This window comes from Erythrolamprus reginae, chromosome 4, assembly GCF_031021105.1.
Source record: "Erythrolamprus reginae isolate rEryReg1 chromosome 4, rEryReg1.hap1, whole genome shotgun sequence".
Classification (NCBI taxonomy): domain Eukaryota; kingdom Metazoa; phylum Chordata; class Lepidosauria; order Squamata; family Dipsadidae; genus Erythrolamprus; species Erythrolamprus reginae.
In genome coordinates this window covers 136,873,203-136,885,500 of record NC_091953.1, presented here as the reverse complement: position 1 = coordinate 136,885,500, position 12,298 = coordinate 136,873,203, and the positions used below count along the sequence as shown (strand labels likewise).

Genomic DNA, 12,298 nt, shown 5'->3' with positions numbered 1-12,298 from the left:
TTGAGGACCTGTATACTGCACGAGTCAAAAAGAGGGCGGGTAAAATATTTACTGACCCCTCACATCCTGGACACAAATTGTTTCAACTCCTACCCTCAAAACGTCGCTACAGAGCACTGCACACCAAGACAACTAGACACAAGAACAGTTTTTCCCCGAACGCCATTACTCTACTAAACAAATAATTCCCTCAACACTGTCAGACTTTCTACTAAATCTGCACTTCTATTCTACTAGTTTTTCTCATCATTCCTTTCACCCATTTCCTCCCATGTTGACTGTATGACTGTAACTTGTTGCTTGTATCCTAAGATTTTTATTAATATTGCTTCTTCATTGCTTATTTGACCCCTATGACAATCATTAAGTGTTGTACCACATGATTCTTGACAAATGTATATTTTATGTTATGTACGTTGAGAGCATATGCACCAAGACAAATTCCTTGTGTGTCCAATCACACTTGGCCAATAAAATTCTATTCTATTCTATTCTATCTATCTATCTATCTATCTATCTATCTATCTATCTATCTATCTATCTATCTATCTATCTATCTATCTATCATCTATGTCTATCTACCTGTATCATTGCCTAAGTATCATCTGTCTGTCTGTCTGTCTGTCTGTCTGCCTGTCTATCTATCTATCCCCATCATCTATGTATCTATCTATGTCTCTATCATTTATCTATCTATCCTACACAGTTCATCTCTCCTGCCTGACACAGTTACAAACCTAAAAACAGCATCATCTTATACATTTGAACAAGTACTTAAGGTCTGTCTGCAGTTGTTTACAGACTGAATAGAAGAAAAATATTGCAAAGACGGCTGCAGATGTTCGGGCCCACTTCTAGTTGATTCTGCATCAGTCCTAAAAAATAAAAATAAAAAATCCCCATAAAGTTGTTAAGAAGGCCCCGCAGATGAATGGCTCTGTAGGCTCTCAGGTGACGGTCCCAGAGGTAAACACTTTCATCTCTTCCGCTGTGATAATTGTTCTGTCTCCTTTAAACAACCTGGGCCTCTTTTAAACAGCTGTCGGAGCGTTTGAAGTGGAAGATAATTCACTCTTACAAAGCAGGTAAAGACGGAGAAGGGGAAAAAAATCTATAAATGCTTCCACCTAGCAATTTCAATTCTAAGAACTATTGTTAAGAAATGGAAGCTTAGAGAACTGTTGGACTCAAGAGGAGGAAAGCTAGAAGACCTATATATTATTATTATTATTATTTATTTATTGGATTTGTATGCCGCCCCTCTCTGAAGACTCAGGTTCCTCCTAGTTTGGACTGATTCCCCCGAACTGGTGACATCACAGAACCAGTTCAAACGGTTCCACCATCTTTTAAAAAAATATTGTTTTGAATTTTTTGGAAAGGGGAATTTTTTAAAAAAATTATATATTTTTTCTTCTGAGCATACACAGAAGCTGAGTTTCTGGCACTGTGCATGCTCAGTGCAAAATAACATAGGATAGAATAGAATAGAATAGAATTTTTATTGGCCAAGTGTGATTGGACACACAAGGAATTTGTCTTGGTGCATGTGCTCTCAGCGTACATAAAATAAAATATACTATTGTCAAGAATCATGTGGTACAACACTTAATGATTGTCATAGGGGTCAAATAAGCAATGAGGAAGCAATGTTAATAAAAATCTTAGGATACAAGCAACAGGTTACAGTCATACAGTCAACATGGGAGGAAATGGGTGATAGGAATGATGAGAAAACCAGTAGAATAGAAGTGCAGATTTAGTAGAAAGTCTGACAGTGTTGAGGGAATTATTTGTTTAGTAGAGTGATGGCATTTGGGAAAAATGCCATCATTTCTAGACTTGTGTCTAGTTGTCTTGATGTGCAGTGCTCTGTAGCGACGTTTTGAGGGTAGGAGTTGAAACAATTTATGTCCAGGATGTGAGGGGTCAGTAAATATTTTCCCCGCCCTCTTTTTGACTCGTGCAGTATACAGGTCCTCAATGGAAGGCAGGTAGGCAGCCATTGTTTTTTCTGCAGTTCTGATATGAAACAAAAACAACTCCTAGTTTGAAGGCATCGATCGAGCCATCCTAAAGACGCCCATGAAATTCTATAAACCAAACCCCCAAATACTGTTCAGTTAGACAAAACATAATTAACATTTAAAAATTATATGTACAGACTAAATTTTGCTAACAACACTACTATAAAAACTAAAACCGAGAGGAAATCTACAGCTACCATACCACTGAAATTATAGGTTGTTTGCGATCAAAATGTCATCTAGATAGACATAACATTTCTCGTTCTTTCCCCCTAATCTTCTTTCTTTAAATTTCTTACTTTATTTTCTCCATTCTTAATCTTTTCCTTATTCTCTTTTCCGTACAAGTCGTATTATTGTTATGCTGTGTAGTTGATGTCCTTTTTCAAATGTATATATTTAATGAAGATTATTTTTAAAAATAAAATAAAATAAAGATCTTTTTATAATCAGCATATAACTCCACATTGGCGACAGGGAAGGTATCCAGATAGTAAGCACTCCGCTATCTCCGTTTAGACCTCGCCCCACAAGGGACTAGGATGTCATTAATAATAATTAATAATAATAATAATTTATTGGATTTGTACGCCGCCCCTCTCCGTAGACTCGGGGCGGCTAACAACAATGTTAAAAACAGCATGTAACAATCCAATAATAAAACAACTAAAAACCCTTATTATAAAACCAAATATACACACAAACATACCATGCATAACTTGTAATGGCCTAGGGGGGAGGAATATCTCAACTCCCCCATGCCTGGCGCTATAAGTGAGTCTTGAGTAGTTTACAAAAGACAGGGAGGGTGGGGGCAGTTCTAATCTCAGGGGGGAGTTGGTTCCAGAGGGCCGGGGCTGCCACAGATAAGATAATGATGCTTGCAAAACTAAACTCTCGCTGTACACTTTGCAACAGGATAGCTCAGTTTCCCCCCAAAAACCAGATAGCATTATTCCGCTATGCCACAATCACATCGCTACATTTCAGCATTTCAATATATTTGTGTAAACGCGTGCAGTGAAGAGCCTAATGGATCGGTCTTGGAGGTCGGCATGGGCATGCGTGCATGCGGTGGCGGGTGGGTGTACTCCTATGTTAGAGTTAGCTTCTGCGCATGCGCAGAAGCAAACAAATCGGTGAAATCTTGTGCGGGAATGCTCACCTGCACGAGATTTCAGCGATATTTGCTGATTTCTTTACTTCCGCGCATGCAAGACTCCTCGCGTGAGATTTCAGCGATTTTCAATTATTTCTTTGCTCCTGTGCATGCGCAGAAGCAAAATCTCATGCGCAGCGCATGGGGGCACATGTACGCGTGGCAGAAATTCACAGATGCAACCGCATTGCCATTTCTGCTACTCGAACGGCGGTCCCAGGCGCAACAGGAGCAGCCCAATACTGACCGTGTGGCATTTGATTTAATTTTATTCCCCTAATAATATTTCTCTTTCTTTTTTTTTCCTGGATGGAGAAGACTGAGGCCATGAAATGAGCTGCTTTATCTTCCCAATTCGGTTCCGGAGCAGAAAAAAAATCCCATCACGGCATTTAAAAAAAAAAAAAAAAAAATGCCCCAAAACTCATAACTCAGAAGCAATTATGAAGCTGCCTGCTATTTAGCTACCAGCAACTTTGCGATCGCTTGCAAAGTTCCAAATTAATAGCAATCAAAAGGGAAATGAAAGCGTTTATTACTCTTGAAAGCCCGTTTTGCACCCTTCTCTTACGCCTTGAGACTGGCTCCCTAATCTTATTATTTTTTTAGGAAAGGAAAAAAATAACAAGCGCTCGACTCCTTTTTATTTTATTATTTTTTTAAAAAGCCAACCTATCAGATCTTAACTAGGTTGCTTTCTAACCGGTTTTGCCAAACAGCTCATTAGAGCTGTACGCTCCGTATATTTTGTTTGTGATGTCGTTATAAATCAACAATAACTGTGCGTGAAATGCGCTAATCCTGATTCTTTGTTGTTGTTTTTTCCCTCTCTTCTGCAGTTAAAAAAAAATGCCAAGGAGTTAGAGACTAATGGCCATGATGAATCTCAGGCAAAGGTAGGTGCAATTTTTGGATTTGAGTTTTGGAAATAAAAGCTGGTTTTGAATGGATTAATGGTCCTAAACAAAGAGTAACCTTTTGCGGAATTGAAGGCGTGCTACCGGGGTGCTTATTTCAAGATAAATGAATGGGTTCGTTGTTTGTTTTTAATTTGCCTTGCAAGAATTAACAAGAAACCGCTCCCTTGCTTTGATACATTTATCAAGGCAAAGATTTTGGTTTTTTAAAAAAAATATTTCACATTGCTGAAATATTTATATGCCTGAAACGTGTGTAACTTAATTTGTGTAGAGGTTCAAATTTTCCGCCCTGAATTTTCAGTAGCAGGAGATGGGTTTCGCAGCTTTAATTTCAAAACGTTCAGCATTCTAGACCTCATGTGAAGAACCCAACCTTCTAGTTACATTTGGCTTATTTTTTTTATTTATGTTCGATGGGGTTGAGGTTGGCCCTGGGCCAGCTCTTTCAGCGGGGAACAGATAGTATAGCATTTAGATTTATATACCGCTTCACAGTTTTTTTACAGCCTTCTCTAAGCAGCCTCTTTCCCCCAACAATCTGGATCCTCAATTGACCCACTTGGGAAGGATGGAAGGCTGAGTCCACCTTGAACTTGGTGAGATTCGATCTGCCAAACTGCTGGCAGCTGGTGATCAGCAGAAGTAGCCTGCAGTACTGTACTCTAACCACTGCACCCCCGAGGCTCTGTTTGCTTCAGACTGAAGCACATTATATACACCAGTAGTGGGTTCTGAAATGCTTTACTACTGGTTTGTGCACAAACTCATAAGAACCTAAGAAGAGTCCTGCTGAATCAGACCAAAGCCCATCGAGTCCAGCATTCTGTGTCACATAGTGGCCCACCAATTGTCCACAGGGATCTTGAGCAGAAAGAGAAGGCAAGACCCTCCCTTTCCCCAGACCCCCAACAAATGGGACCCAGGGGAACCCTGCCTGCCTCAACCAACATAGAGGCGGCACATGGACATCCGTTTCAATAACCACCTATGATACTCTTGGCATCCTCCATGAATCTGTCCAATCCTGCCTTGAAGCTATCAAGGCTGAATGCTGTCACGACCTCTTCTGGAAGTGAATTCCATCAACCAATGAAGAAATATTTCCCTTTCTTTGTCCTCACTTTCTTACCTGTGAGCTTTAGGGAGGAGCACCTCTTCCTAGTATTGTGTGATAGAGAAAATGATTTTTTCTCTATCACACGGAGCAACCCACCAGTGATGTACACCATCTAGAGCCATGATGATGAACCTATGGCACGTGTGCCACAGGTGACACATAGAGCAATATCTAAGGGCACACGAGACATTGCCCTATGTCATCTCCAGCTGGTTTTCGGCCTTCTGTAGGGTGGGGGAACCTGTTAGTACTATATACATAACAGTTTGTTTTGGCAATATATAAGAAAAGCTAACAATGAATGCTTGTATGTATTGAAACACTATAGCTTTAAGAGTTAGTGTTGCAGATGGCCACAAGAGGGAGCCAGAAGCACGATTCTTTCTGTTATTTCTCTGTTTGATACTGCTGATTCATTGTGACTGCTGTAGTAAGAACTGTGTGTTTGATTATAGTTTATGTGTTTGTAAGCCGAACATGTAAGGCTTTATTGTTAATGTATTGAAAGATATCGACTGATTTGACTGTGTATGACTGGACTGTTTAACTTGACTACAATATTTGCTAAAGTAAATACTATTTATACACTTTAATGTATCTGTTTTTTGTATGAGTGAAACATTTCTTGTATCTCCTGACTATCTGCTGGATATATGCTAGAACTCTACATTTCTTTTGTGCAAGTGCATCCTTGATAATTCAGGGATCACTCTGCATACTCCTTAACAGAGGTCATTTTCACCCTCCCCAGGCTTTAGGAAAGCCTCTGGAGCTTGTGGATGGCAAAACACCCAGACCCAACAGCCCTACCAGAAGTTTGGAAATGGTTTTTATATATTTTGTATCTCAATATTAGGTTTGTTTCAATGTTACATTGTTTTATTATTGTTGTGAGCCACCCCGAGTCTTCGGAGAGGGGTGGTATACAAATCTAATAAATTATTATTATTAATTAACTTCCGATAGGCCCTTTGGGCCCATTTTTCGCCCTCCCCAGGCTTCAGGGGGCTTTCCTGAAGCCTGGGGAGGATGAAAAACAAGCTGATGGGCCTAACGGAAGTTCATTCCCAATCTTCCAGTGGGTCCATTTTCCACCCTCCACAGAGTCCAGAGGCTTTCCTGAAGCCTGGCAAGGCAAAAAACAGCCCAACGGGCCTATCAGAAGTTCATTTCCAAAGGCTTTCCTGAAGCCTGGGGAGGGCAAAAAATGGCTCCATGGGCCCACCAAAACTTTGGAGAGTTCCGTGAGGTCTGCGCGCATGTGGGGGGCAGTGCAGGGGGTGGTTGTGTACAGGCCTGGGTCGCTGCAGGGGGGTGTTGTGGCAGGCCTGGGTCGCTGCCATTTCCAGCAACCCAGGGCCACCGGTTCCTTAGAACCCACCTCCGCCTTGGGACCCATGAAAAGTTAAGGCCCAGGGCGAGAGGATCTGTAATTCCACAGAAATGGGGGAATGAGTTGGAAAAGGTATTTTAAATACCTGGCAATATTTCGGTAGTTGGTCTTTGTGACAGAGTTGCCCTGAAGTCTATTAATTTGAAAGTCTAATCCTCCAACGAGAACTCAAATGTGATGAAGCCGGGAAAAGAGCCCTGGGGGGACGCCGTCTTTCCATTTCAGTTGCGTCTCACACACACACACACACACACATCCCTTGTCGTGTGGCAAAGGATGAGCCATTTTGCTGGCAGCGGTTTTCCGCTCATGTTTAACACCCCTGAGAACAAAGGAAGGGGACGTGCCAGGCCCATTGGTCTCATGCTTAGCGAAATGACTACATTTGAGATCATTCTTTCCGTAGCTACTCACAGGAAAGTCAGAATCCGAACACAAGACCCAGTCTTGGCTTCCAGGTCCTCCCATTTTGTCAGAGCAATTCTAGGGCAAATATTTTCCACTTCAATATTTGACATCTATAGCGGTGTTGGAAAATATCCTTTCCTTCCTTCCTTCCTTCCTTCCTTCCTTCCTTCCTTCCTTCCTTCTTTCCCTCCTTCCCTCCTTCCTCTCTTATTCTTTTTCCTTCTCCTTCCTTGCCTCCCTCTCCTCCTTCTCTTCCTCTGCCTTTCTTCCTTCCCACTCTTCTCCCTTTCTTTCTTGTTATCCTTTTTATTCTCCTTCCCTTGCCTCTCTCCTTCTCCTTCTCCTTTTCTTTGTCATTCCCTTTCCTTCCCTTCCCTTCTCCTCCTTCTCTTTCTACTCCTTCCTTCCCTCCTTTCTCCTCCTTTTCTTTCTCCTTCTCCTTCCTTCTTTCTCCTTCTTCTTCCCTCTCTTCTCCTCCGCCTTTTCCTCCTCCTCTGTTTGTTTGTTTGTTTGTTTAACTTGAATGCTGCCCAATCCCGAAGGATTTTAAGTGCTGTTATTATATTTTAAATTTCTACTGTTGTTATTGTAATCTTTTTATTGTAATGTTTTTCATTCCTGTTATTATTGTGAGCCACCCAGAGTCCATTGGAATTGGGTGGCATATAAACTTTACTAACTAACTAACTAACTAACTAACTAACTAACTAACTAACTAACTAACTAACTAACTAACTAACTAACTAACCAAACAAACAAACAAACAAACAAACAAACAAATGTATGGGCTCCTTCCTTACATTTTGTTTCCCAAAATTTTCACTGACCTTGAAAGAAATCACAATTACGGAAACTGTAGGTGAGATCTGGTCAACTCAACGAGTGCTATTAATACAAAATGCAGGTGAACCTTGACATATATCAGTCTGTTGACTGACCGTTCGGACTTACAGCAGTTCTGAGAAAAGTGAGGGATGACTGTTTTCCACACTTATGACTGTCACAGCTTCCCCACAATCACGTGAATAAAATTGACTGGTATTTATGGCTCAAATTTATGATGGTTGCATTGCCCCAGGGGAGCAGTGGTGGGTTGCTACCCACCGAAGCTCTTTTCTGGTAGCGGCCACCAGCATGCTCAATTTTGCGTGCGACCCCTTCAGAGCCGCCTTCGCTGATCCATCGGGTGGCACCACCTGTTTTTTCTGAATTTTTGGGCCTCTCTCATTTCCTGTGCATGCCCAGAAGCAAAAATCTCGCAAGAGGATGCTCATGCGCAAGAGATCTCAGCGATTCTTTGCATCCATGCATGCGCCGAAGCAAAAAATCACAAAAATCGCGGATGGGCAAGCACTCCATAGCGATATTTTAGCATGTTTTTGCTTCCTGCTCATGCGCAAAAGCAAAATCGTTCAAGGGGATGTGTGCCCGGGCACGCATGTTTACAAATCAGCAGGATGTGCATGCAGCACACCAATATGTGGATAAGTGCAACCAGCCGCTGTGACCCTCCAGATTCCTCCCCACCCTTTTCACTTAACAACCGTGTCCCTGATTTAAGACCTATAAAGATTCCCTTGAACGACCGCGGCAAGAGAAAAGTCGAAAAAAACCCGCTCGACAAACATCTCACTTAACGTCATAAATTTGGGGCCTGAATTACGGTCGGTAAGTTGAGGACTGCCTGCCACTTGGATGACGAGGAGGGTCGAGCGCAGGGCGCAGCACAGCAAATGTTTCTTTCCAAACGCCGGATAGTTTTAGACCTCCCGGCAAGACGTTGGAGAAATGCGAACGACGGAATTACACGCGTTAATCAAGAGAAGTTGACAAGCTTTCCTCCCTGGGGGCGCCTCCGTCGGCGAGTCTTTCGCAGATCAAAATGTCTGCAGAGGGAAGGAGGGCTTAGTCTTCCGCAGGGTTATTAGTGGTCTGTAATGCGTTTAATGGGATTAGTACCTATTTGATACAGACGACAAGCTGGAATTAGCACAAATACCCACCTAGTAGTCAGCAGACGAGATCTGGGACGCAAGGGCGGGCGGAGAGATTCCTTCCCTAATTTAGACCATCTTTGTAGAGCTTGTTTGAAATTGGAATAAGAAAGCAGATTGGGACCACTTTTCTCTTTCTCTCTGTCTTTCTCTATCTCTCTCTCTTTCTCTCTCTCTCTGTTTCTTTTTCTTTCTTGTTTTCTGTTTTTCTCTCTCCTTCCCTCTTTCTCTCTTCTTCTCTCTCTGTTTCTCTTTATTTTTCATTCTCCCTCCTCCCCTTTACTTTCTTACTTTTCTCTCTTTTTTTATTTCTCTTATTCTTCCCTTCTCTTTCTCTCTTTGTTTTTCTCTCTCTTTTTTATTTCTCTCTCTCCCACCCTCTTTCTCTCCTCTCTCTCCCTTTCTCTTTATTTTTCTCTCATTCCCCCTCTCTCTTTCTCTCTTTCTCTTTTCTCCCTTTATCACTCTTTCTTTCTCCTCCTCTTTCTGTCTCTCTGTCTCTCTGTTTCTCTCTCACACTCTTTCTTCCCTTCTCTCTTTTTCTCTCCCTTTGTTTTTTCTCTCTTCTCTTTTTCTCTCCCTTTTCTCTCTCTCCCTCTTTCTCTCTCTTCTCTTTCTCTCTCACTTTGTTTCTCTTTATTTTCTCTCTTCCTCTCTCTCTCTTCTCTCTCTATCACTTTTTCTTTCTTTCTCCTCCTCTTTCTCTCTCTCTTCTTTCTCTCTCCCCCTTTCTGTCTCTCTGAGTTTCTCTCTGTCTCTCTCCCACTCTTTCTATCTCTTCTCTCTTTTACTCTCTTTTTCATTTTTCTTTCTGTCTCTCTCTCTCGCTGTGTGGGTGAGTGTATTTCTCTCTGTCCCTCTCTTTCTTTCTTTCTTGCTCTATGACTAGTATGTAGATAGATCTTCCACAAACAAAATAGTAAATCTTCTACAAACAGTCCTTGGGTTGCAACAGTTCATTTGGTAACCATTTGAAGAGCACCGTAAAACGTTACCTGTGGCCATTTTTCACTCTTACCACTGTTTCCGCATCCCAGTGTTCAAGTGAACAAAACTCAGATACTTGGCAAGTGACTCATACTTATGACCATTGCAGTGTCATTATGTCTTCCCCTTTTGCGACCTTCCAACGAGCGAAGCCCATAGGAAAAGCCAGATTCTTTTAATGACCATGTTTCTAATTCAACAACTACAGTGATTCGCTGCACAACTGTGGCAAGAGTGGTGCGTAAAATGGGGCAACATTGGCTCAAGAAATGTCTCGCTTCGCGCTTTGGGCTGAATTGCGGTCATAACATGAAGACAAGAGTGTGTTCTGACTTACCTCACTGCCGGTTCGCTTCCTCATAGGCCGCGTGAGAAGTGTTAAAAACTCAGCTTCCGTCCATGCGCAGAAGCAAAAAACAAGATGGCGGAGAGAGCCAGTTTAGGGGTGTGGCCAACAGGCCATTCTTGCAGGTTTGGTGAGGGGGGCGAAATTCCCGCTCCTGTTTCTATAAAACCAGTCCGAGCCGGCAGGAACCCACCAGGCAGAGGTTCCGGCTTACCTCCACTACTGGTGCGGTTGCCGGGTGACCAGCAGGCATAAGCGCATGTCCGGCACACACACAGATGCATCGGAGTGAGATTTCGCTTCTGCGCATGTGCAGGAAGCCAATTTAATGAGAAGATGCAGGAGCACATGCAATTTCAGCAGAAGCAAAAAACCACCGACAATCTCAAAAATCTCATGCGCCCACATGTCCTCTTGCAAGGTTTTGCTTCCTGTGCATGCACAAAAGCCAAATCTCGCTCTGATGCGCCTGCCGGTCACTCAGAGATGCGCATGGAGCTCCATTTTCACTACTGGGATTCTGTTCCCTCCCACCCTGGTCCAGGTAGCAACCCAAAACTGGAACCCACCTCTGGATGAGGTGGGTTCCAGATTTTATTTTATTTTTTCAGAAATTGGGGTCATAGAAACATAGAAGTCTGAGGGCAGAAAAAGACCTCATGGTCCATCTAGTCTGCCCTTATATTATTTTCTGTATTTTATCTTAGGATGGATCTGTTTATCCCAGGCATGTTTAAATTCAGTTACTGTGGATTTATCTACCACGTCTGCTGGAAGTTTGTTCCAAGGATCTACTACTCTTTCAGTAAAATAATGTTTTCTCATGTTGCTTTTGATCTTTCCCCCAACTAACTTCAGATTGTGTCCCCATGTTCTCGTGTTCACTTTTCTATTAAAAACACTTTCCTCCTGAACCTTATTTAACCCTTTAATATATTTAAATGTTTCGATCATGTCCCCCCTTTTTCTTCTGTCCTCCAGACTATACAGATTGAGTTCATGAAGTCTTTCCTGATACGTTTTATGCTTAAGACCTTCCACCATTCTTGTAGCCCGTCTTTGGACCCCTTCAATTTTGTCAGTATCTTTTTGTAGGCGAGGTCTCCAGAACTGAACACAGTATTCCAAATGTGGTCTCACCAGCATTCTATATAGCGGGTCCTATTTAGATTGGTACCCTGTGGAACCCCAAGGTCACTTCTGGGAGTGGCCCAGCCATTCAAATATGTCATGCCCTCATCCGAGATCTTCCTTGGTCTGTTTCTGTTTTGTTTTGAGTTTGGTGTTCCTTGATAGACTTCTTCTCCGTCGCTTCTCTATCTTTAATCATCATTCTTAATTGCTCTGGGAAGCTCCAATAAGTTTATTTTTCCCCCTCCATTTTCTCTCGGAGAACATTTCTTTTAGAATAACTATTTCATCCTCCACTTGTTTTGTTTTTCTGATGACTTTGACATCTGTAGTCGTTTATTAATGGGTTTCCACGGTGCTGGCCTGGAAAATGAGATACAGGGACGAAATGCCAAAAGGAAAAAACAAATCTTATAATGATAATAACGATAATAATACGGGGAAGGAAATTGAAAAAAAGAAATATTTTTAATCTGTCTCCAGCACCGTTCAGCAAGGCTGGGATGTAGATAAAACCGTAATGAAAAAGCTCCCGTGATATTAAATAGTCTAGAAAATAAACAAGTACATTATGGAAGTCAGTTTGAGCAACAATCTAGTTAGTAAAATGCTAGAACTGTGATGGCGGCATGTGGAGCCCAGGGGTGGCTTGCTCCCGGAACCGGGGGGAGGGGACACTGTCCTGCTGTTGTGGTTGGCTCTGGGCCAGCTCCTGCCCCAAGGACTGTGGGGGTGGATGTGGGTGAATCCTCCCAGGGTCAGAGGCCAGTTTATTTATTTATTTTATTTATTATTTGGATTTGTATGCCGCCCCTC

At 42.3% G+C, this 12,298-nt stretch overlaps 1 protein-coding gene across 4 annotated transcripts in view; it reads left to right on the top strand.

Annotated features, from left to right (window-relative positions):
- Window positions 1-12,298, top strand: part of ENOX1 (ecto-NOX disulfide-thiol exchanger 1) — a 400,166-nt gene that overhangs the window by 373,612 nt on the left and 14,256 nt on the right. For all 4 annotated transcript variants that reach the window (XM_070751411.1, XM_070751410.1, XM_070751412.1 and 1 more), the window contains one exon: window positions 4,026-4,082. In XM_070751411.1, coding sequence (XP_070607512.1) covers window positions 4,026-4,082 — 57 coding nt within the window. The remainder of the gene's footprint in view (window positions 1-4,025; window positions 4,083-12,298) is intronic.